This window comes from Taudactylus pleione, unplaced genomic scaffold (genome assembly GCF_031769625.1).
Source record: "Taudactylus pleione unplaced genomic scaffold, aTauple2 ptg000108l, whole genome shotgun sequence".
NCBI lineage: Eukaryota > Metazoa > Chordata > Amphibia > Anura > Myobatrachidae > Taudactylus > Taudactylus pleione.
Window position 1 is genome coordinate 929,474 of NW_028284510.1, and position 26,848 is coordinate 956,321.

Below are 26,848 nucleotides of genomic sequence, written 5' to 3' on the forward strand. Positions count from 1 at the left end.
TAACGGTCAAGCCAGCCGGCCCTTTACTTATGACACAGGCGCACGCTTGGCACTACTTTGTTGATGCACGTGCGGCTACTGCGCACACAATTCACAAACACAGAAAATAAATTTTTTTTTGGTTTGGACTGGAGTGTACTTTCGGGGGTTACAGCACCCTTAACGGTCAAGCCAGCCGGCCCTTTACTTATGACACAGGCGCACGCTTGGCACTACTTTGTTGATGCACGTGCGGCTACTGCGCACACAATTCACAAACACAGAAAATAATTTTTTTTTGGTTTGGACTGGAGTGTACTTTCGGGGGTTACAGCACCCTTTAACGGTCAAGCCAGCCGGCCCTTTACTTATGACACAGGCGCACGCTTGGCACTACTTTGTTGATGCACGTGCGGCTACTGCGCACACAATTCACAAACACAGAAAATAATTTTTTTTTTGGTTTGGACTGGAGTGTACTTTCGGGGGTTACAGCACCCTTAACGGTCAAGCCAGCCGGCCCTTTACTTATGACACAGGCGCACGCTTGGCACTACTTTGTTGATGCACGTGCGGCTACTGCGCACACAATTCACAAACACAGAAAATAATTTTTTTTTGGTTTGGACTGGAGTGTACTTTCGGGGGTTACAGCACCCTTTAACGGTCAAGCCAGCCGGCCCTTTACTTATGACACAGGCGCACGCTTGGCACTACTTTGTTGATGCACGTGCGGCTACTGCGCACACAATTCACAAACACAGAAAATAATTTTTTTTTTGGTTTGGACTGGAGTGTACTTTCGGGGGTTACAGCACCCTTAACGGTCAAGCCAGCCGGCCCTTTACTTATGACACAGGTGCACGCTTGGCACTACTTTGTTGATGCACGTGCGGCTACTGCGCACACAATTCACAAACACAGAAAATAATTTTTTTTTTGGTTTGGACTGGAGTGTACTTTCGGGGGTTACAGCACCCTTAACGGTCAAGCCAGTCGGCCCTTTACTTATGACACAGGCGCACGCTTGGCACTACTTTGTTGATGCACGTGCGGCTACTGCGCACACAATTCACAAACACAGAAAATAATTTTTTTTTTGGTTTGGACTGGAGTGTACTTTCGGGGGTTACAGCACCCTTAACGGTCAAGCCAGCCGGCCCTTTACTTATGACACAGGCGCACGCTTGGCACTACTTTGTTGATGCACGTGCGGCTACTGCGCACACAATTCACAAACACAGAAAATAATTTTTTTTTGGTTTGGACTGGAGTGTACTTTCGGGGGTTACAGCACCCTTTAACGGTCAAGCCAGCCGGCCCTTTACTTATGACACAGGCGCACGCTTGGCACTACTTTGTTGATGCACGTGCGGCTACTGCGCACACAATTCACAAACACAGAAAATATATTATTTTTTTAGCACTTGGGGGGAGCACCCCTGATGGACAGAGCACCCCCTGGACAACACTACAGCACTCCTTTAGGACTGGGACACTGCACAGGACTTTGGAGTGGACACAGCCCCTATGGAGAACTGACTGCACAACACAGTCCAGCCAGCCCCTATGGACTTTGAAGTAGTGGACACAGCCCCTATTAACAACAGCAGCACAGCACAACACAGCCAGCCCCTATGGACTTTGAAGTAGTGGACAACAGCAGCACTACACTACACTACACTACACTACACAGCCCTAACTCCCACCCTCCCTCTTCACTGTCCACAGCCGAGTGAGAAAATGGCGCCGACGCGGGTACCTTATATAGGATCCAAAACCCGCGAGACTCGGAAGGCGGGATGATGACGTTTTGCCTCGATTTCAGATCCGAGTCAGGCGGGAAAAGTCGAGCCTGACTCGGATCGGACTCGGATCGGGGTTCCTCGGGGGGGTTCGGATTTCAGAAATCCGAACCCGCTCACCCCTAGTTGGTACTGTATGTGGAAAAGAGCTTGTTTATGGGTGTGATATGTATTACCGCCGGCTGGATGGCCGGCGGTTCAAATCCCGACAGCGGTTGCCCAACAAAGGATTAAATCCCGATCATCCTAAAGGTAAGTATTTACTAACCTAACCCCCCTAACCCTCCTTAGGGGTGCCTAACCCTAACCTCCCCCCCTGTGCCTAACCCTAACCCCCCCTCTAAGTGCCTAAACCTAACCCCCCCTTCCCCGCTGCCTAAACCTAACTTCCGCGGGGGGTGTCTAACCCTAACTTCCCCATGGGGGTGCCTAACCCTAACCCTCCCTCCCCCTAGCCTAACCCTAACCTCCCGGGGGGGGTGCCTAAACCCTAAGTCCCCCCCGGGAGCACTAAACTTGACCCTCCCGCCCTGCGGCTATCCGCTGCGGCGCCCGGCGTCCGCTCGATCAGGATGCCGGGTGCCGGTCTCCCGACGTTGGGCAAATGACAGGCGTCTAGATTTAGATGCCTGTCATTCATCCCTAGTCGGGATAAAGCAGTCTGGAAGCCGGTGGTCGGCATTTAGACCGTCGGCTTCCAGACTACATCCCCTTGTTTATTGGCTGAGTGTGCAGGGACACCGAGAGGGAAGGAGATTACTCTTTACTCAGTGCACCTTTTGGAGTACATGAAATATGTTACATTTTGGGGGTGTGACCAAGTGTCACACCCCTGTCCTTTTCATGCTGGGGGCTTTCTCAGTGCTCCAGGAGCTGCTGGGAAGCCCCCAGCCTCTACCTGCACAGTCTAAATGACAAACACATGCGCGCGTCAGGTTGGGTTTTGGATACCGGCGCTCAGGATCCCGACGGTCAAAGTCCCGATGTCGGCATCCCTACAGAATTAGGATGCCGACACTTGTCGGTCAGTAGCCTAACCCCTCCCCTCTTCCTAACCATAACCTTCCCTCCCTGGTGTCCAGGGCCGGACTGCCCATCTGGCTCTTCTGGAAAAAGCCCCAGCCGAGCAATTCCACCTCTCAGCGCTCTGCTCACCTAGGGATACTGAAAGACAGGGGGTGTGCTGCGAGACCAGGCCCCCATGACTCACGGCAGGCCCCCCTGAGGGGAGGCCACGTCCGTTTTGATGCCCCTTTTGTGGGCGAGCACACAGGGGGCCTGCCAGGACTGCATTTGCACCTGCAAAATTCAACTGACATTGACGTCAATTTTCAAATGGAATTAAAACTGACTGCTAGTTATTATGCGATTTGTACAGTCACACATGATGTCGGTTTTGAAATAAACAAAAAAATTGTCCTTTAGTAAATATGCCATTTAGTGTTCACTGCAACAGGCTCTTATTGGATCCACAGACCAAGCAAAATCATTTTCATCAATAACCAATACAAAACATTACTTATTGCCGTGATATACTGGGATAAGATATTTTATTATATATGACACAGGCCACCAAGCTAAATGTCAGGCATTAGCTGCAATAGGTAGGAATATTATGCTTGTGAGTAAATGTATTTACTTACAGTGAACATTCAGGCTTATAGAACTCTCTGTAGAAGACGTTGCACCTGGGAAAGTCACCTTACAGGTTACAGATTTGTTGTGATCTGTCAGAGATGGAGTAAATGTCACAGATGATGAGTTTTCCCAATTTCCTCTATGATTGCTCTTTGTCCATTGGAAAACTGGAGAAGTTCCCGGGCAGTTCACAGGAAAAGAGCAAGTTAGATTCACCTCATGACCTGAAAGTAGCGTCCCAGGATTGGAGATTTCTGGCTTCTGCTCAAGATCCGAATGATAAATTGGAAACAGATAGCAGACATTATTACCTAGTTCTGATGTCAATCAGAAATAAATATTTCTCCTTTAAAAAAAAAATGGGAATAAGTTTAATACCCTGAATATTTCCAATCTATATTTATTGTGGTTGGAATTTCTATTTTATATTTCTTTATTACTGAGTTAGAAATTGTAATAACATTCATACAAATGAAAATCAAATGCAGAACATGTCAGCTGCTTTGTTTCATTTACAATCCTCAGTAAATGTTCTCATCTTGCTCTGTCATTTCATCATCTTCAGATTATTTATTCTTTTTTTCTTCATCACACTCTTCTACAACCAAAGTTACTAGATACAAAGCTTGTCCCCTATCTTTCCACTTTGTTTTTCAGTCACATCGGTATTAGTAGAATGTAAACGTTGTGATATCTTGGGGGTAATTAGCTCGGCAGAGGGTGGATTGGTGCAGTGTTTAGGTGCTTAATGAGGGTCCACACTCAGCTTTCAAGTAAAATAAATGAGATGGTGCTTTACTTCCTGCAGGGAAAAACAGGTACAACACAAAGGAACAGAAAATAATAAACAACCTAGCCCCTGTTTAGGGCGTCTAACTCACTTCTTGAGCCCTCTCTATCGTGGTGCAGCTAGTCTGCCAACAAAGTCTCTGCCTGCTTCTTGCAGGTCTATCGCCGGCTCCAGCCTGGCTTGGCTTGGCTGCCACAGCTACACAAATACAGTCTGGGTGGCCTTCACTGTATCCTACAGATTTAGGCCCTGGCTCCCTCAGCCTGCAGCTTCACTGCTTTCTTGTCACACAGTTTGAGATTTTGTGGTCCCCCCTTGCCTCCTGCAAGATCCAGACACAGGCCTCCTGGCCCCCAATGGCTTGCTCAGCTTCACTGGGCTCTCTGGCTGCCACAGTCCCACATGGACTGTCTCCAACAGCAGCATGACTGGTCTGCCTCCTCATCAGCCCACACCTGAGCTCTCTCCACAAGGCAGCAATTAGACATCTTCCCACAATGCTTTTCTAGTCTGTGTGGGTGGATCTCCCCTGCCCCACACAGAATCTGCTGCTCACCAGTGCCACCTTTGGTGATACTGCCACACTGTACAAAAGATTTTCTGATAACAGAGCTCCCTTATCAAATATAATTTTTAAGGGAATGTCCAATAGTCTTGAGAAAGCCTTAGGGGCGAAATGCGCATCGGCGGCACGTCCGCTGTGTAAATGTGTCTATAATAACATTGTATCACTGTGAATGTCATGCTACAAAACGTAAGGGCAGAAATGAGAGCCGGGCAGAGGATCTCAAGTTAAGCGGCAGCACTAATAAAGGATCAAGCCGGCTTTTAGAGGGTGTAGAAGGATAAGATAGTAGCGGGTAGTCAGACTGAGAAACGTGGAGTGCACGTAAATACATACTTGCTATCGGTGTCGGACTGGTGCATGAAAGGCCCCCAGAGAAATGTAGTAATAGGGGCCATGCCTAAGGATGTGGTCAGCCTCCAGAGGAGGTATAGCCAGCCTCCACAGAGGCTTGGCTAACCATTAGAGAGTGCATGGTCTGGGCACTTTAAAAATGTATATGTAATAAATACTAATAATAATATACCAGATTAATAACAGCAATGCATTGTAGAAAATACACCATATTCCTGTACAGTATAATGTAACATATATATAATGTATAGTTGAAGTGCACAGCCTTGAACCTGATACCTAGAGGAGGGGGTGAGCCCTTAGGCATTGGTGCCCACTGGGGGATTCCCCTGTACCCCTGTGGGCCAGTCTGACCTTGGTCACAGTCATGTAATCTCTCCTTTGACCAGTACTGCTTGTCCACATGTGATTCAGTGGATAGAGAGTACAATGTCATTTTGTAGGCCAATAATTAGGTGTTTTCTAATGTCCTGGTATAGGCGAGGAATTGCTGCTATTGTAAACTTGAATTGAGATGGAATTTGGTAGCAGGGACACAGGACCTCAATTAACTTGTCTAAAAAATTATTGAAGTCATCATGGCGTCAGTGATATGCTGTGCAACTGGGTGGCAGCTGTCATACTTGATTCCTCTTGCAAAGGATTGTTTAATAGTCAATTGTTTTATGAAACTACTACTGGTATTCTTGGTTCCCTTCTGGGATGAAGATGCAGCCTCTGCAGCAAGCCTAGAGCTCAAGGATTCTTCTGAGGTATCCTGAAAAGGTGAGGACTCAATTAGCCTTAGCACATTGTATGCAGGACTAGCTCCAATCATTAGGGAGGATATTGATGATGAATGTGTTGTGCAGTGGAAATTGAAGGTGCAGGTATCTAGCTGAGAGAAGGGAGCTAGCCCAAACTGGACTGCTTGTTGTTACTTTTTTAGAATCAGTTTCTGATTTTGCCAAAAACTTTTCATGAATGCGCTCCAAATGATGTAACAGGGAGGAGGTTCCATAGATGGTTAAGGTCCCTAGCTCTACTTACTTTGGCTTTACAAATGCTAAGATGGCAAGACAATTGTTGTTAGGATTTGGGTAAAAATAATTCCACACATACTGTAAGAGATTGATTTTTTGGGGTTTATGCAGAGGCATGACAATGGCTTTCTTATAATGAGCAAGAACTGCTTCCAACGGTGCCCGACTAACACAAATAACATCCTCATCATCAACATCCTCATTAGCACCGGCATCAACTACACAAATCCCTTTTTGCACTTCCACAGTAGCATCCTCAATTTCTATTTGTCAGCTTTTTCTGTACTTGTGTTGCTCATCCCCACATTGGCAGAGGGTGCAAAAATGGTGGCAGGAGGCTTCTCTACGAGTACAGTATCAGAGAGGTCAGGCTCACCGATAGCACTCGCGGATGCACTTAGACTCTCCTCAGGGATTTGTGATGTTTCTGAACACACAGTTTGTTCAACTGCCTTAGTGTTTTTTTCGGCACCGTTATTCCGGTTTTCATTTTTTTGACACCTCTTCTTGACTCACAGTGAGAGGGTCTCGCATCGTCCTGTGAGGCAGAAGATGCTTGACTGACAGCAGTCGCAGAACGGCCATTTAGAAATAAAGGACATGGCCTGAGCCTTCCTTGCCACTGCATGTGGTGTATGGCAGGATGACATTTTTATGTTTTTCTGCAGGAAACTTTCCCTTTATTAGAGCTGTTTTTTTTCTTCAGAAATGTAAAATATGGTTTTGATTTTAGATGCCCTGACTGAAAGCCTCTATGCCCTTGACCGTTTTTTGAAAAACAATAACAAACTGCCCACCGACTGTGACACACTGCGCACGTAATATGAAGGCAGTGACCCTTGACATACTGACTGTTATTGTTAGACTATAAAATAGTATCATGACGTGTGGTTTTTTGAACAAAGACTATTAAAAAAAAAACTGCCCACTAACTGCAGCGCACTGTGCAAATATTAATGCGTTGGCCCTTCACCTACTGACCGTTAATGTTAGACTTAAAAAACACAGTATCATGACCTGAAGTTTTTTAAACAAACACTATTTTTTTAAACCACACACAACAAGTAATTAGTAATATAATATTGTGTTCCTGCACTATAAAAAAAACAAACCATGTTTTGCTGACTGCCTATTCAAAAATACCTAGCTAGGCCAGTTTTACTATAAGGGAGATGTGGGCACCACTGCCCATCAAAGACAAACAGTGTTGCTGAACTTGAAGAACTTGAAGAACTTGAACTCTGCAGCTCCGCTGTATCTCCTAATCTTTCCCTCCAGCGGTTCTGTGAGAAATTACGCCCAAATCACCAAGATCCGATGCCGGGAAGATGACGTTTTGCCTCGTATTGGGATGAAAAAAATGGCGGGCAAATCCGAGCCAGGGCAGCTCGGATCTAGAAAGTTCAGGTGGGTTCACCCACTCATCTCTAGTATTTTTTTTATGGTTGTTACATTTGTGTTAAAGTGCAATTCATATTTGTTAACATGTTGCACATTCTTTTGAAATGCTTGTTTATTTATTTTAGGGGTGTGCACCGGCCACTTTTCGTGTTTTGTGTTTTGGTTTTGGATCTGGATCTTTCTTCGTGTTTTGGATCTGGATTGGTTTTGCCAAAACCACCCTTCCGTGTTTTGGGTTCTGGGTTTTGTGTTTTGGATCTGGATTTTTTTTAAAAAAAGCATAAAAACAGCTAAAATCACAGAATTTGTGGGTTTTTCTGCTCCTATGCTATTATTAACCTCAATAACCTTAATTTCCACTCATTTCCAGTCTATTCTGAACACCTCACACCTCACAATAGTGTTTTTATGTCCAAAAGGTTGCACCGAGGAAGCTGGATGACTATGCTAAGCGACACGAGTGGGCGGCACAAACACGTGACCCATCTAGGAGTGACACTGCAGTGGCAGACAGGATGGCAGTTAGAAAAACTAGACCCCAAACTGTACATAATGCAAAGAAAAAAAAGAAGTGCAAGATGGAATTGTCCTTGGGCCCTCCCACCCACCCTTATGTTGTATAAACAGGACATGCACACTTTAACAAATCAATCATTTCAGCGCCAGGGTCTGCCACACAACTGTGGCTGAAATGATTGGATCGTTTGGGCCCCCACAAAACAAGCTGGCAATTAATGTGTCCCTGCACAAACTGGCTCTACGGAGGCAAGATGTCATCCTCATCCTCCTCATCCACCGATTCCTCACCCTCTTCAGTGAGTACATCCTCATCCTCACAAAGTATTAACTCGTCCCCACTTGAATCCACCACCACAGGTCCCTCTGTACCTTCTGGAGGCTGGTCTCCCTGGAAGAGCTGATAATTCATTTTGATGAACATCATCTTCTCCACATTCTGTGGAAGCAACCTCCTACGCCTTTCGCTGACAAGGTTCCCGGCTGCACTAAACACTCTTTCGGAGTACACACTGGAGGGGGGGTAACTCAGGTAAAATAGAGCCAGTTTGTACAGGGGCCTCCAAATTGCCTCTTTTTCCTGCCAGTACAGGTATGGACTGTCTGACATGCCTACTTGGATGCTGTCACCGATGTAATCCTCCACCATTCTGTCAATGGTGACAGTATCATATGCAGTGACAGTAGACATGTCAGAAATTGTTGCCAGGTCCTTCAGTCCGGACCAGATGTCCAAACTTGGTCCTGCCTGCCCTGCATCACCGCCAGCGGGTTGCTTAGGATACCTAAGTTTTTTCCTGGCAGCCCCACTTGCGGGAGAAAATGAAGAAGGAGCCGTTGACGTGTCACGTTCCACTTCAGCTGACAGTGTGTTCACCAGCAGGTCTTTGCACCTCTGCAGGCTTGTGTCGGCCGGAAAGAGAGACACCACATAGGCTTTAAACCTAGGATCAAGCACGGTGGCCAAAATGTAGTGGTCTGATTTCAACAGATTGACCACCCTGGAATCCTGGCAAAGCGAATGAAGGGCTTCATCCACAAGTCCCACATGCCGAGCGGAATTGCTCCGTCTTAGCTCCTCCTTCACTTTCTCCAGCTGCTTCTGCAAAAGCCTGATGAGGGGAATGACCTGACTCAAGCTGGCTGTGTCTGAACTGACTTCACGTGTGGCAAGTTCGAAGGGCTGGAGAACCTTGCACAACACGGAAATCATTCTCCACTGCGCATGAGTCAGGTGCATACCCCCTCCTTTGCCTATGTCATAGGTGGATTATAGGCTTGTATGGCCTTTTGCTGCTCCTCCATCCTCTGAAGCATATAGAGGGTTGAGTTCCACCGCGTCACAACCTCTTGCTTCAGGTGATGGCGGGGCAGGTTCAAGAGTGTTTGCTGGCGCTCCAGTCTTCGGCACGCAGTCGCTGAATGGCGAAAGTGGCCAGAAATTTTTCGGGCCACCCAAAGCGTCTCCTGCACGCCCCTGTCGCTTTTCAGAAAATTCTGCACCACCAAGTTTATTGTGTGAGCAAAACATGGGACGTGCTGGAATTTGCCCAGATGTAATGCCCGCACAATATTGGTGGCGTTGTCAGATATCACAAATCCCCAGGAGAGTCTAAGTGGGGTAAGCCACTGGGCGATGATTTCCCTCAGTTTCTCTAAGAGGTTGTCGGCGGTGTGCCTCTTACTGAAACCGGTGATACACAGCGTAGCCTGCCTTGTAACGAGCTGGCATTTCTGAGATGCTGCTACTGGTGACGCTGCTGCTGTTGCTGCGTAAGGTGATACATCTACCCAGTGGGCTGTCACAGTCATATAGTCCTTAGTCTGCCCTGTTCCACTTGTCCACATGTCCGTGGTTAAGTGGACATTGTGTACAACGGCATTTTTCAGGACACTGAGGACACTTTTTCTGACGTTTCTGTACAGTCTCGGTATCGCCTGCCTAGTGAAGTGGAATCTAGACGGGATTTGGAACCGGGGACACACTACCTCCATCAATTGTCTAAATCCCACTGCACTAATGGCGGATACCGGACGCACGTCTAACACCAACATAGCAGTCAAGGCCTCAGTTATACGTTTTGCTTCAGGATGACTGCTGTCGTACTTCATCCTCCTCGCTAAGGACTGTTGGAGGGTCAATTGTTTAGTAAAAGTAGTGGTGTTCCTACTTCCTCTCTGGGATGATGAACGACTCCCAGCAGCAGCAACAGCAGCAGCGGCAGCAGTAGGCGTAGCAATGCAGGATCCTCCGGAGGAATCCCGGATAGGAGAGTCAGTCATGCCAGTGACATGGCCTGCAGGACTACTTCCGATCCTAACTAAGGAGGAAATTGACGAGGAGGGAGTTGACGGTGTGGTTTGCAGGCGCTTGGATACAACAGGACAACGGGATTTAGGTGTCCCTGGACTGCTTACGGTCTTAGCCAAAGTTTCTGAACTTGACAGTAACTTTTTATGAACGCGCTGCAGGTGCCGTATAAGGGAGGATGTTCCTAGGTGGTTGATGTCCCTACCCCTACTTATTTCACCTTTACATATGGTACATATGGCAAGACAGTTGTTGTCCGGATTTGGATAGAAATATTGCCAGACCAAAGAGGTGGAATGTTTGGTCTTCTGCCCAGGCATGACCGTGATGGGCTTTTTCATCCCACGGACAACAACTGTCTCCCCCGGAGCCTGATTTAAACAAACCACATCACCATCAGAATCCTCCTCGCCAACTTCCTCCTCAGCGCCAGCTACACCAGTATCCTCATCCTGTTGTACTTCAACAGTGACATCTTCAATTTGCATATCAGCAAGTGGACTGTGGGTGCTCCTTTCAGCACTTGCAGGGGGCGTGCAAATGGTGGAAAGAGCCACCTCTTCCCGTCCAGTGCTGGGAAGGTCAGGCATCGCAACCACCACCACACTTGGACTCTCCTTGGGGATTTGTGATATCTTCTTAGAAAGCACAGTTCTTCGCTGTGCTTTTGCCAGCTTAACTCTTTTGATTTTTTTAGTGGGAGGAGGGCTTCCATCGTCATGTGAAGCTGAACCACTAGTCATGAACATACTAGGGATCGACCTTAGCCGTTCCTTGCCACTCCGTGTCGTAAATGGCATATTGGCAAGTTTACGTTTCTCTTCAGCTGATTTAAATGTCTTTTTCAAGGTCATTTTCCTGAACTTTGCCATTTGGGATTGTATGTGCCCTCTACTATGACATTGGGCATCGGCCTTGGCAGACGACGTTGATGGCATGTTATCGTCTATGTCATGACTAGTGGCAGCAGCTTCAGCACTAGGAGGAAGTGGTTCTTGATCTTTCTCTATTTTATTTTTATCGGAGAAAGTTTGGTCCTCCATTTATGTTATATCGATTTGATATATACGTGCGGCTAAACACAGAAAATTATTATTTTTTTGGTTTGGACTGGAGTGTACTTTCGGGGGTTACAGCACCCTTTAACGGTCAAGCCAGCCGGCCCTTTACTTATGACACAGGCGCACGCTTGGCACTACTTTGTTGATGCACGTGCGGCTACTGCGCACACAATTCACAAACACAGAAAATAATTTTTTTTTTGGTTTGGACTGGAGTGTACTTTCGGGGGTTACAGCACCCTAAACGGTCAAGCCAGCCGGCCCTTTACTTATGACACAGGCGCACGCTTGGCACTACTTTGTTGATGCACGTGCGGCTACTGCGCACACAATTCACAAACACAGAAAATAATTTTTTTTTTGGTTTGGACTGGAGTGTACTTTCGGGGGTTACAGCACCCTTAACGGTCAAGCCAGCCGGCCCTTTACTTATGACACAGGCGCACGCTTGGCACTACTTTGTTGATGCACGTGCGGCTACTGCGCACACAATTCACAAACACAGAAAATAATTTTTTTTTTGGTTTGGACTGGAGTGTACTTTGGGGGTTACAGCACCCTTTAACGGTCAAGCCAGCCGGCCCTTTACTTATGACACAGGCGCACGCTTGGCACTACTTTGTTGATGCACGTGCGGCTACTGCGCACACAATTCACAAACACAGAAAATAATTTTTTTTTGGTTTGGACTGGAGTGTACTTTCGGGGGTTACAGCACCCTTTAACGGTCAAGCCAGCCGGCCCTTTACTTATGACACAGGCGCACGCTTGGCACTACTTTGTTGATGCACGTGCGGCTACTGCGCACACAATTCACAAACACAGAAAATATTTTTTTTTTTGGTTTGGACTGGAGTGTACTTTCGGGGGTTACAGCACCCTTAACGGTCAAGCCAGCCGGCCCTTTACTTATGACACAGGCGCATGCTTGGCACTACTTTGTTGATGCACGTGCGGCTACTGCGCACACAATTCACAAACACAGAAAATAATTTTTTTTTTTGGTTTGGACTGGAGTGTACTTTCGGGGGTTACAGCACCCTTAACGGTCAAGCCAGCCGGCCCTTTACTTATGACACAGGCGCACGCTTGGCACTACTTTGTTGATGCACGTGCGGCTACTGCGCACACAATTCACAAACACAGAAAATAATTTTTTTTTGGTTTGGATTGGAGTGTACTTTCGGGGATTACAGCACCCTTTAACGGTCAAGCCAGCCTGCCCTTTACTTATGACACAGGCGCACGCTTGGCACTACTTTGTTGATGCACGTGCGGCTACTGCGCACACAATTCACAAACACAGAAAATAAATTTTTTTTTGGTTTGGACTGGAGTGTACTTTCGGGGGTTACAGCACCCTTAACGGTCAAGCCAGCCGGCCCTTTACTTATGACACAGGCGCACGCTTGGCACTACTTTGTTGATGCACGTGCGGCTACTGCGCACACAATTCACAAACACAGAAAATAATTTTTTTTTTGGTTTGGACTGGAGTGTACTTTCGGGGGTTACAGCACCCTTAACGGTCAAGCCAGCCGGCCCTTTACTTATGACACAGGCGCACGCTTGGCACTACTTTGTTGATGCACGTGCGGCTACTGCGCACACAATTCACAAACACAGAAAATAATTTTTTTTTTGGTTTGGACTGGAGTGTACTTTGGGGGTTACAGCACCCTTTAACGGTCAAGCCAGCCGGCCCTTTACTTATGACACAGGCGCACGCTTTGCACTACTTTGGTGATGCACGTGCGGCTACTGCGCACACAATTCACAGAAAACACAGAAAATAATTTTTTTTTGGTTTGGACTGGAGTGTACTTTCGGGGGTTACAGCACCCTTTAACGGTCAAGCCAGCCGGCCCTTTACTTATGACACAGGCGCACGCTTGGCACTACTTTGTTGATGCACGTGCGGCTACTGCGCACACAATTCACAAACACAGAAAACACAGAAAATAATTTTTTTTTTGGTTTGGACTGGAGTGTACTTTCGGGGGTTACAGCACCCTTAACGGTCAAGCCAGCCGGCCCTTTACTTATGACACAGGCGCACGCTTGGCACTACTTTGTTGATGCACGTGCGGCTACTGCGCACACAATTCACAAACACAGAAAATAATTTTTTTTTTGGTTTGGACTGGAGTGTACTTTCGGGGGTTACAGCACCCTTAACGGTCAAGCCAGCCGGCCCTTTACTTATGACACAGGCGCACGCTTGGCACTACTTTGTTGATGCACGTGCGGCTACTGCGCACACAATTCACAAACACAGAAAATAATTTTTTTTTTGGTTTGGACTGGAGTGTACTTTGGGGGTTACAGCACCCTTTAACGGTCAAGCCAGCCGGCCCTTTACTTATGACACAGGCGCACGCTTTGCACTACTTTGGTGATGCACGTGCGGCTACTGCGCACACAATTCACAGAAAACACAGAAAATAATTTTTTTTTGGTTTGGACTGGAGTGTACTTTCGGGGGTTACAGCACCCTTTAACGGTCAAGCCAGCCGGCCCTTTACTTATGACACAGGCGCACGCTTGGCACTACTTTGTTGATGCACGTGCGGCTACTGCGCACACAATTCACAAACACAGAAAACACAGAAAATAATTTTTTTTTTGGTTTGGACTGGAGTGTACTTTCGGGGGTTACAGCACCCTTAACGGTCAAGCCAGCCGGCCCTTTACTTATGACACAGGCGCACGCTTGGCACTACTTTGTTGATGCACGTGCGGCTACTGCGCACACAATTCACAAACACAGAAAATAATTTTTTTTTTGGTTTGGACTGGAGTGTACTTTCGGGGGTTACAGCACCCTTAACGGTCAAGCCAGCCGGCCCTTTACTTATGACACAGGCGCACGCTTGGCACTACTTTGTTGATGCACGTGCGGCTACTGCGCACACAATTCACAAACACAGAAAATAATATTTTTTTGGTTTGGACTGGAGTGTACTTTCGGGGGTTACAGCACCCTTTAACGGTCAAGCCAGTCGGCCCTTTACTTATGACACAGGCGCACGCTTGGCACTACTTTGTTGATGCACGTGCGGCTACTGCGCACACAATTCACAAACACAGAAAATAATTTTTTTTTTGGTTTGGACTGGAGTGTACTTTGGGGGTTACAGCACCCTTTAACGGTCAAGCCAGCCGGCCCTTTACTTATGACACAGGCGCACGCTTGGCACTACTTTGTTGATGCACGTGCGGCTACTGCGCACACAATTCACAAACACAGAAAATATATTATTTTTTTGCACTTGGGGGGAGCACCCCTGATGGACAGAGCACCCCCTGGACAACACTACAGCACCCCTTTAGGACTGGGACACTGCACAGGACTTTGGAGTGGACACAGCCCCTATGGAGAACTGACTGCACAACACAGTCCAGCCAGCCCCTATGGACTTTGAAGTAGTGGACACAGCCCCTATTAACAACAGCAGCACAGCACAACACAGCCAGCCCCTATGGACTTTGAAGTAGTGGACAACAGCAGCACTACACTACACTACACTACACAGCCCTAACTCCCACCCTCCCTCTTCACTGTCCACAGCCGAGAGAGAAAATGGCGCCGACGCGGGTACCTTATATAGGATCCAAAACCCGCGAGACTCGGAAGGCGGGATGATGACGTTTTGCCTCGATTTCAGATCCGAGTCAGACGGGAAAAGTCGAGCCTGACTCGGATCGGACTCGGATCGAGGGGTCTCGGGGGGGTTCGGATTTCAGAAATCCGAACCCGCTCACCCCTAATTTATTTGCACTTTTTAATTTATACTTGCCTTTGTTTTACAGCTGTTATATAGTATGCAAAGTTTTGAATTGTTACTTTACAAAATTGTGTTAAAAAAATGTGATCAAAAAAATATTGTATATCATTATTTTTGGATATGCGTTAAAGAAATTTTTCATTTAGGGACCGTATTCAATTAGCGGCGAAAAGCTGAGATCCGCATAAAAGTATCGCGGATTACAACTTTTCGCCTGGCGGAAAATTATCTTTGTATTCAATTGCAAATACTTTTCGCGTACGTGGAAAGGCAATGCAATGTAATAGGCAAAAAAGATTCGCCTCTGAATAGCAGGCGGAAAAAAGTGCAGAATTGCGGTTTTGGGGTGCAAAGTTGCGAAAACCACTCAGCACCCTTGGGACAGCCCCACAAAGGATAACTGCGTCAAAAAAAGTAAGGAACACTCCAAAAAATTACTTTGAAAAAGGGGGCGATAAAGTACAAAGTTGGGGTACAAACATGAAAAGTAGTGAAATAGACTTTTGGGGGGGTCTGCTAGTATGGGGGAGGTGTTTTTTTTTATTGCAGGTGCTTGCTGACAGTGCTTTTTTTGCGTCACTTGAAACTTCACTTTAGCGAATTTAAACCATTCTTACAACCATTTTTAAACACCCCAAATTTGACAGGACTACTTATTTTCACCAAAAAAAACAGCTAAATGCTATTCTTCACCACTTGTGGAAAGACGCTATTTAAAAGCAATTGACAGCACTTTAGTACCCAAAATAGCTTCAGTAGGGCTATTCGGGGACATCTACATTGATCCCCAATGTTAGTGCATCTTTTGGGGGGTGTCAGGCTGATTTCCCCAATTCTGACATGACTTTCCGCCTGTTTGAGTTTCGCCGGGATGCGTTTTCGCGTACTTTGGAATTAAATATGGCGAATAGTGGCAAATAGTGGGGGCACGCCCGATAAGTTTACACCGGCAAAACACGCAATGTAGGCGGAAAGTCGGACAGGCGATACCTTTCTGACCTTTCATGTGTAATTGAATACGGGCCTAAGATGGAAATGATCTTGAGTACCCCAGGCCACCAAAAAGCCTTAATTTAGCTTTGGTCATGACTGGAAGGCCAAGGGAAAGAAATAAACTCCCCCTGGGAGTGACAATCCAGTGTCTGACTAGCAGAAAGGACATGCAATGTGACGCCAGCCAGTGAACGGACTGGGGGCTGACTGCGTGGTGAATTTTACTGGGTGGTCTACAGCCCTGCAGCCCCTAGGTAAAATTTACCACTGATTAAGGATAAGGAATGTAAACTTAGGGTATGACTGTATTCCAGTAACCAAAGTAAAATGTAGTATTACAAAATAATGATAGCATGTGAGATATAGGTCAATATTCACTATAAGATGTTTTTTGGTGCATAATAACTGCCCACCTTTCTTCCCCCATAGTGTACAGAGGCAAATGCAGGATTTCTATAGGGGGGTTTCCAAATGCTGGATATTAGAGTGAGTGTGGCCAGTCCATGAAGAGGGTAGAATTAGCACTTAACCAGCTATTGGGGCATATTCAATTAGCGACGAGATGTCCGTTGCCAGACTTTTCGCCTACATCATTTGGTTTCTGAGCGAAAAAGTATCGCGCTCATCCCCGCGTATCCGCGTATTCAATTTCAATTCGGCAAAAACGGCACCCGGCGAAATCGAAATGAGCGAAAAAGGTGCTGTCATTTTTGGGGAAATCAGCCAGACACCCCCCAAAAGATGCTGTGACATGGGGATTCACTATGGGTACCCCCGATTAGCCCTGTATTTGGGGTAATTAAATGGTCTGATTAGCTGCTATTTTGCGACATTGAAAAAGTGGTGAAGAACAGAATTTAGCAAGTTTTTTTGGGAAAAATAAGTAGTCCCATCAAATTTGGGGTACATGAAAATGGGTGCAAGCATATTTTAAAGTGGCTAATGTGAACTTTTAAAAAAACATGAAAAATCCATCTGCCGCAACCACCTGCAATCAAAAAAACACCTGGCGTATACTTGGGCGACCCCCAGAGTCTATTTAGCTAGTTTTAAAGTTTGTCCCCCAACTTTGTTTTTTATCGCCCCCAAAACAAAAGTAGTTTCTTCGCGTGTCCCGTATAACTTTTTTTTACAAATTTTTGACACAGTTTACCTTTGGAGGACTGTCCAAGGGGTGCTGGGTGGTTTCTGAAAATTTGTTCCCCAAAACCCAAATTCTACGCTTTTTATCTACACCTGTTCATAGGTGATACTTTTTCGCTGGTTTCAAAGCATTGACTTTCCGCACTGGAGAAAAGTCAGAAGAATCCAATACGGGGATAAGTTCAGATTGGCGAAATTACGTCATCGCCGAAAAAGTATCGCTGTAAACGACTTTTCACTGGCAACTGAATATGCCCCTTAATATGCGTCATATAAAGTATGTTGTGTGTCAAAATTCCAGCATATGCAGGACCAATGATCACAGTAAGCCATTAGATGCGGCAGTAGGGCCATCCTGCCTGACCTGAATGTTTTTATGTCAGATGTGGGCACAACTCCAGAGCATTGAAGCAAATCTGCGAGTCTGTGGGAGCAGCAGAAGAACCTAGCACTGCTCTGGACATATATGTACTGGATAGTGTATTTTTATACAGTATTAATAATTAACCCTATTGATGGTCTATAGCAGTGCATCCCTAACAGTGCAAGTTTTCCAGATCTCCTAGTTGGTGCACAGGTGTATTTATTACTGGTTGACACATGTTAAAAGATCCACAGATGATGCTAATTATTTAACTTGTGATACTGGGAAGAACATGCAGCACTAGTAAAATTCTATTATATTTCTTTTGTGGTTATAGTGTGGGTTGGGGAGGGGGGTTTCCGGGCAACTGGAACCCCCCCCTGCGTTTCCCTATGCTATTACTGATAGCTTATAAGTTAAGTGTCTAATTATGCATTCCTCACAACTGACCCGATTTTGGCTGTCCCGCCATCCCAACTGTGGGCCGCTCTCAAAACATGTGGTGAATAGATGCTGTGCACATGTGCTCGGCATCTATTCACAGGAGTGAGGGACTCCTGGAGTGATGGGCATGCCCCAACGTGACAAAAATGCAGACATGGCTCACATTTCCTACAAGGCCACGCCCCTTAGCTGTGAGACCATGCCCCCTCATTTTGGAGTGTTCATTCTTTTGCTAAAGTTGGGAAGTACGGATTATGGTAAAGGAGGTTTGGTGTTCAAATCTCTTGCTTGGAGTGTTGTGTATTTTTTTAATATAGTGGGATTAAGAAAAGTGATGTTTATCTTTACCATGGTGCAAATGGGTCACAATGAGCGTGATGTGTGTATTGTTCATACAGAGAATTATGTACACTTGTATGTTCTAATATTAATTATATTAGTAAGATCATAGACTAAGAAGGAGGAGGAGTCAGGAATAGTAAAGGGAGGAGTCTATGCCAGGAGCCATATGCGGATGCTGAGGTGGGCCTATGTGGGTTAAATGCCACGGCATATTTTTAGTCCCAGTCCGGCCCTGGTGGTGGGTGCGATAGTTTGTGGCATATTCTCATGTTACTTATTGGGGTAGATTACTGCACTATGCATAAACATTTGGCTACATCTTAGTATTAATTAAATTAATTCATATTCATTCACAAAAGGTGAACAAAAGCAAAGTTTACCTGTTACTCTCACAGATGTTGTGGTTCGTATATAATTAAATATGATTGCACGGTATTGAGCTTCTTCAAACCTGAAATAATATATCCCACTATCTTCTCTCCTGGCAGCAGTTATGGTCAGTGAGCAGTATCCGGTGTCTGTATTTCCTGTCAGATGGAAATTTGGTTTTACCCCAGTAGTAGATTTATCATTAGAGGCTACAGTCTGATGATCACTTGTCTTCCAGTATCCTGTGGAACGTGTGAATGTCCTCCTACTGTCAGCAGTAAAAGTACAATGGATGGTGACACACAGACCCTCCTGTACAGTGACTTTACCATTCAGCTGGATTGTATAACCAGGCAGCTCCTGACATGTGGTATCTGAGGAGAGATGTACTGAGTGATTACTCACATACCGACATGATACATTGCAGTACAGCATAATATACACAATGAGAGACATTTATATAAGTGGATAGAGCTGCAGAGAGGAAGCATAGTAGAAGTTTCAGGGTAGAATATGTCTGTGTGTGATACCCTGCAGTTGCGAGGTATCGGATAAGCTTTGTCCCAATGCAGCTGCTGATAGTGAAGGCATGGGAGACAGGGCTGTCTGAGAATGTGCACCCCAGGATGGTCTGGGTAGTGCAGAGAGATGGGCTCATGTGCAGTGTATGCTAAGAGACACGAGGAAGCCCACAAAAGAAAGAGAGGAGGAGGAGTGTCATACTATAGGGATCCAGCAGTCAGCAGGTCACATGACCATCAATCTTCTGGAAGCAGCAGCACATGGCGAAGGTGTGACAGTTAAGTCATTTAGGGCCGTATTCAATTAGAAGCAAAAAGTCAGTTTCGGTGATATTTTTTGCCGAAGACGTCATTTTCGCCGATTTCATTTATCCCTGTATTCTATTAGTCTGACTTTTTGCCGGTGCAAAAAGCCAATGCAATAGACCTGGTGAAAAAGTGTCCCCATAGAATAGGTGACGAGAAAAATTGCAGAATTGGGGTTTTGGGGTGCAGCCCCTGGCTGAATTGATAATTGTTGCAGCCCCTGGCTGAATTGATAATTGGTGCAGCCCCTGGCAGGCTGAAGAATTGATAATTGGTGCATCCCCTGGCTGGCTGAAGAATTGATAATTGGCGCATCCCCTGGCAGGCTGAAGAATTTACAATTGGCGCAGCCCCTGGCTGGCTGAAGAATTGATAATTGGCACAGCCCCTGGCTGGCTGAAGAATTGATAATTGGTGCAGCCACTGACTGAAGAATTGATAGTTGATAATTTATTGTTGATGCAACCTCCGTGCTGAGTAGTAGTGGAATATAGAGCTATGCTTAGGAAGGTACCAGTTTTGCGACAGCCTTGAGACCTGGAACTCTTGGCAAGTTGCGGCCATTACAGCCTTGAGGGCTGGTGAGGAGTGACGACAGGTTGTCTTTGGGCCGTGAAGAAGGGTGCGGCCTTTGCGTCATGTAGCAGCCTTAAGGGCTGAGAACCCTTGGCTGAATGTCACTGTTGTGCGACTTGCGCCGTTGGGTTGACACAACAAGAAGCAATTGGTTCAGAATTTTCTTTTAAAAAAAAATGAAAGGGGGCATGCAGGAGATGCTGTGTGTGGCCATTACAATTTCTGGACATTCATAAACCATAACATTAAACATGTCAGGCAGCAATGCCCCAACCAGCACATAATGGAAAGGAAAAAGGTGCAAGATGGAATTGTCCTTGGGCCCTCCAACCCACCCTTATGTTGTATATATGAAACAGGACATTCACAGTTTAACAAAATAATCACTTCAGCGACAGGGACTGCCACTTGCGGCTGAAATGATTGGTTTGTTTGGACCCCCCACAAAACAAGCTGCCAATGCGCAAGGGACATTGGTGGCAATGATCCCATACACAAACTGGCTTTACAATACATTAGATGTCGTCATTGTCATCCTCATCAGTGTGTGCATCCTCCTCTTCTTCACACAATATGAATTCGTCCCCACTGGAATCCACCATTACATAGTCAGACGCTTCTGTATTTTTTGGACTTATGTGCTGGTAAAGGTTTCCTCGTGGAATTTGGAATTCATTTTGATGAACATCATCTTTTCCACATTTTGGGGAAGTAACCTCCTACGACGATCACTGACAATGTTCCCGGCTGCGCTGAAAACTCTTTCAAAGTACACACTGGAGGTTGGACAACTTAAGTTTAGCAAAGCCAGTTTGTGTAAGGGACTCCAAATTGCCTCTTTTTCCTGCCAGTAGTGAAACAGACTGTCTGACATGCCTATTTGGATGCTATCCCTAAAATAGTCATCCACCATTCTCTGAATGGTGACTGTATTAGAAAAAGTCACGGTAGACATGTCACTCATTGTAGGCAGTTCTTTCAGACCCAATCAGATGTCATTAGATTTTGCTGACTGATCTGCATCACCACCAGCAGTGGGTCACTTAGGAAAATTTAGTTTTTACCTGGCAACTGTAGAAACTGAAGAAAGAGACATTCCACTTGAGCTGACAATTTTTTCACCACCAGCTCTTTGCATCTTTCCAGATTTATGTCTGTCGGAAAGAAAGACACAAGTTATGACTTAAACCTATGATCAAGTATGGTCGCCAAAATATAGTGATCTGATTGCAAGAGATTGATGACCCTTGGATCCTGTCGAAGTTAATGAAGGGTTTGATCTACAAGTCCCACATACTTAGCGGAATCACTCCGTTTCAACTCCTCCTTTAGTTTCTCCAGCTGCTTTTGCAAAAGTCTGATGAGGGGAATGACCTGACTAAAGCTGGCAGTGTCTGAACTAACTTCACATGTGGCAAGTTCAAAGGGTTTGAGAACCTTGCACAACACAGAAATTATTCTCGACTGCGCTTGACTAAGGTGCATTCCCGCTCCTCTCCCTATGTCATAGGCCATAGTGTAGCCTTGGATTGCCTTTTTCTGCTCCTCCATCCGCTGAAGCATATAGAGGGTAGAATTCCACCTAGTTACTACCTCTTGCTTCAGCTGATGGCAGGGAAAATTCAACAGTTCTTGCTGGTGCTGCAATCTTCGAAACACAGTTGCTGAATGTCGAAAATATCCAGAAATCTTTCACCGAGAGCATCTCCTGCATGCCCCTGTCATATTTTTTAAATACTGCACCACCAGATTAATTGTGTGAGCAAAACATGGGATGTGATCGAATTCGCCCACATATAATGCTCGCACAATATTGGTGGCATTGTCAGAAATCACAAATTCCGAGGAGAGTCCAAGTGGGGTAAGCCATTTTCAAATTATTTCCCTGAGCTTTTCTAAGAGGTTCTCAGCGTATGCCTCTTAGTGAAACCGATTATGCACAGAGTAGCCTGCCTCTAAATGAGCTGGCATTTGTTAGATGATGCTGCTGCTGTTTGCACTGTTTGAGGCAATACACCTATGCGGTGGGCAGTCACAGTCATGTAATCTTTCGTTTGCCCTGTACCACTTGTCCACATATCTGTGGTTAAGTGGACAGTGGGCACAACGGCAATTTGGAGGACATTAATAAGATATTTTTTAATGCCCTTGTACAGATTGGGAATTGCTATTCCAGAGAAGTGGAATCTAGAAGGCACATTGTAGCTGGGACACAGGACCTCCATTAACTGGGTAAAACCCACTGCATTAATGGCGGTCACTGGTAGCACATCTAATACTAGCATAGCTGTTTTGGCATCAGTAATCTGCTGTGCAGCTGGGTGTTTGCTGTCATACTTGTTCGCTAATGCAAAGGATTGTGTGATAGTCAATTGTTTGGTTGAACTTCTTGAACTACTAAAAGTAGTCTTCTTCCTGGTCCCCTTCTGGGATGAAGATCCACTTATAGCGACAGCAGCAGCAACAGGCGTAACACTCAAGGATCCTTCTGAGGAACAACGGATAGGAGAGGAATCAGTCCTTATGATATTGGATGCAGGACTACTTCCGATCACGAATGGGGATGTCGATGATGATGCAGGTGTTGGTGGTGGATATTGCAGGCGCTTGGATCCAGATAAAAGGGAGCAGCTTGGTGACACTGGACTGACTGTTGTTTGTTTTTTTGTCCCCAAAGTTTCAATACTCTTTCCGATTTGATGAATGCGCTGCAAGTGACGTAACAGGGAGGAGGTTCCAAGATGGTTAAGGTCCTTACCTCTACTCACTGTTACTTGGCTATGGTCACAAATGGCTTGGCAAAGGTTGTCCGGATTTGGGTGGAAATTATTCCACATGAGAAGTGGATTTTTTTGTCCTTTGCCCAGGCATGGCAACAATGGGATTTTTCCAACCATGGGCAACAACTGTTGCCAGATTTACAGTCTTTACACAAACATCCTCTCCATCAACATCCTCATCATCATCAACATCCTCATCATCCTTGTTGTTATCGCCAACTAGATAAATATCCTCCTCATCCTCCTCATGCAATTCCACAGAAGCATCCTCGATTTCTACGTCAGAAGGCACACAAATGGTGGAAGGAGAATCCTCTTCAAATACAGTATTAGAATGGTCATGCTCACACATGGCAACCGCAGACACACTTGGACTCTCCTCGGGGATTTGTGATTTTTCCGAGCACACAGTTGGTTACGGTGTCTTACTCATCTTAACAATTAATTTTTTTTTGTACCTCTCCTACAAGCAGAGGGGCTTAAATTATCATTAGAACCATCAGTCATAAATACAGGCCAATGCCTTATCCGTTACTTGCCACTTTGTGTAGTGAATGGCATATTGCCACTTTTGTGTTTCTCTTAAGCTAACTTCGCTTTAGCTTTTTTTTTCTTTCTCAGGGTAATAGTTGATTTTTTTTACACTGACTTAAGCCCTAGTGCATCAGCCTTCATAGATGACATTGACGGCCTTGCATCATCATCACGACTGCTGCCGGCAGCTACAAGACTGGTATGTTGATCCTGATCTCCTGTCATGTAACTGTCCTCCATGCTCACTGTGGTCTTACAGCAGTGTCACCATGCAATTATAGTGCAGCTCAGTTGTGGGTAACACACACAACCAAAAAAATAATTTAATTTTTTCACTGGTGGTGTGGCAGGCTAACACGCACACACCAAAAAATTGTTTGGTTTTTTTCACACTGGAGGTGAACCCCTGAAAGAGGCAGCAGCCCCTTGACAGACAGCAGCACAGCACCCCTGCACACCTACGCTGATGACAAGTGTGGCTATCACGCACACACAAAAAATTGTTTGTTTTTTACACTGGGGGTGAACCCCTGAAAGAGGCAGCAGCCCCTTGACACACAGCAGCACAGCACCCTTGTGCACCTACCCTGATGACAAGTGTGGCTAACACGCACACACAAAAAATTGTTTTTCTTTTTTCACTGGTGGTATGGCTAACAGGCACACGAAATTTTTTTTTTCCACTAGCGTGGCAGGCTAACATGTACACACCAAAAAATTGTTTGTTTTTTTCACACTGGAGGTGAACCCCTGAAAGAGGCAGCAGCCCCTTGACAGACAGCAGCACAGCACCCCTGCACACCTACGCTGATGACAAGTGTGGCTATCACGCACACACAAACATTTTTTTGTTTTTTTACACTGGGGGTGAACCCCTGAAAGAGGCAGCAGCCCCTTGACAGACAGCAGCAGAGCACCCCTGTGCACCTACACTGATGATAAGTGTGGCTAACATGCACACACAAAAAAATTGTTTTTCTTTTTTCACTGGTGGTATGGCTAACATGCACACAAAATGTATTTTTTTTTTTCACTAGTGTGGCAGGCTAACATGCACACACCAAAAAATTGTTTTTTTTTTCACACTGGAGGTGAACCCCTGAAAGAGGCAGCAGCCCCTTGACAGACAGCAGCACAGCACCCCTGCACACCTACGCTGATGACGTGGCTATCACGCACACACAAAAAATTGTTTGTTTTTTTACACTGGGGGTGAACCCCTGAAAGAGGCAGCAGCCCCTTGACAGACAGCAGCAGAGCACCCCTGTGCACCTACGCTGATGATAAGTGTGGCTAACACGCACACACAAAAAATTGTTTTTATTTTCACACTGGTGGTGTACACACAAAAAATTATTTTTATTTTTTCACTGGTGGTGTGGCAGGCACACACCAAAATTTTTTTTTTATTTTCACACTGGTGGTGTACACACAAAAAATAGATTTTATTTTTTCACTGGTGGTGTGGCAGGCTAACACGCACACACTAAAAAATTGTTTGTTTTTGTCACACTGGGGTGAACCCCTGAAAGAGGCAGCAGCCCCTTGACAGACAGCAGCACAGTACCCCTGCGCACCTACACTGATGACAAGTGTTGCTAACATGCACACAGAAAAAAATTGTTTTTCTTCACACTGGAGGTGAATCCCTGAAAGAGGCAGCAGCCCCTTGACAGACAGCAGCACAGCACTCCTGCGCACCTACGCTGATGACAAGTGTGGCTAACACGCACACAAAAAAAAATATATGTTTTTATGTTTTCACTGGTGGTGTGGCTAACAGGCACACAAAAAATTGTTTTTATTTTTTCACTGGTGGTGTGGCAGGCTAACACGCACACACCAAAAAAAAATTTTATTTTCACGCTGGTGGTGTACAAACAAAAGATTGTTTTTATTTTTTCACTGGTGGGGTGGCAGGCTAACACGCACACACCAAAAAATTGTTTTTATTTTCACACTGCTGGTGTACACACAAAAAATAGATTTTATTTTTTCCCTGGTGGTGTGGCAGGCTAACACGCACACACTAAAAAATAGTTTGTTTTTGTCACACTGGGGGTGAACCCCTGAAAGAGGCAGCAGCCCCTTCACAGATAGCAGCAGAGAACCCCTGCACACCTATGCTGATGACTGACGCGTGGCTAACATGCACACAGAAAAAAATTGTTTGTTTTTTTTCACACTGGGGGTGAAGAGCACCCTTTAAGGACAGATCACCCCCTGGACAACACAGCATAACAGCCAGCCCTTATGGACTACAGCCAGCCAGCCCCTATGGACAGGACAACAACCAGCCAGCCCCTATATAATGGACAACAGCCAGCCAGCCACTATATAGTGGACAACAGACAGACAGCCCTATGGATGGACAGGACAACCTCAGTGACTCAGTCACAACAGCCAGCCAGCCCCTATATGGACAACAGCCAGCCCCTATGGACATTAAGCAAAGCAACAACTGTAGCATGCACAGCAGCGCAGCACAGCTCCCAGCTGTCCCTCTTTACTCTCCACAGCCAGAATGAAAAATGGCAGCGATCGCGGGACATTTATAGAATCCAAAACCCGTGAGAATCCGACAGCGTGATGATAACGTTTTGCCTTGTTTTCAGATCCGAGTCAGGCGGGAAAACCTAAGCCGACTCGGATCTGACTCAGATCCACTAAGTTCGGCTGGGTTCGCATCTCTGAGATCCGAACCCGCTCATTACTAGATTTTTATTATATTTTTTGGAACTTTTGTGATTGTTTGTAGCATGTGGACGGAGATGAGACACCTCTAATTAGATGGAATTTTTGCAATTATATGTTACTGTACTAATGATGATGACTGCAGTTAGTAAAACAGTGGTGGTGCAGACTTCCCTATGAGGATGGATGAATATTGGGCACATATGAGCAGATACTTGAATTAGTGTAAGATAGTAAGCTGGCTGCTGTGGCTGGACAGAAATATGTGCCACAGATGTGTCATGATAATGGGCCTATTTTTATGTGGAGGCCTGGAGCTGGAGCTCCATCCGCCCCATTGTTAATCTGGCCCTGGAGATTGGGTACTAACTACCCGAGCTCGGCTGCTGGTGACATGTCTGAAAAAGAAACTACATGTTCCAGCGTGGACATCCAACCACAGAAAAGGACAAATGCAAGAGCAAATAGTCGAAAACCATCAAAGAGGTACTATTAGCAGTTTGCAAATATCAGATTGTGTGAACCCTAAATATCTAAGAGGCAAAGTCAAGC

The 26,848-nt window shown here is 45.8% G+C and overlaps 1 protein-coding gene across 1 annotated transcript in view; it reads right to left on the reverse strand.

The window, feature by feature from the left end:
• LOC148525421 (sialic acid-binding Ig-like lectin 13) overlaps window positions 1-26,848 on the reverse strand; it is a 78,442-nt gene that overhangs the window by 51,118 nt on the left and 476 nt on the right. Inside the window, exons 2-3 of the mRNA XM_088470928.1 lie at window positions 18,904-19,259; window positions 3,428-3,686 (exon numbers count right to left, since the gene is read on the reverse strand). Of these exons, the coding sequence (XP_088327054.1) occupies window positions 3,428-3,686; window positions 18,904-19,259 (615 nt within the window). The remainder of the gene's footprint in view (window positions 1-3,427; window positions 3,687-18,903; window positions 19,260-26,848) is intronic.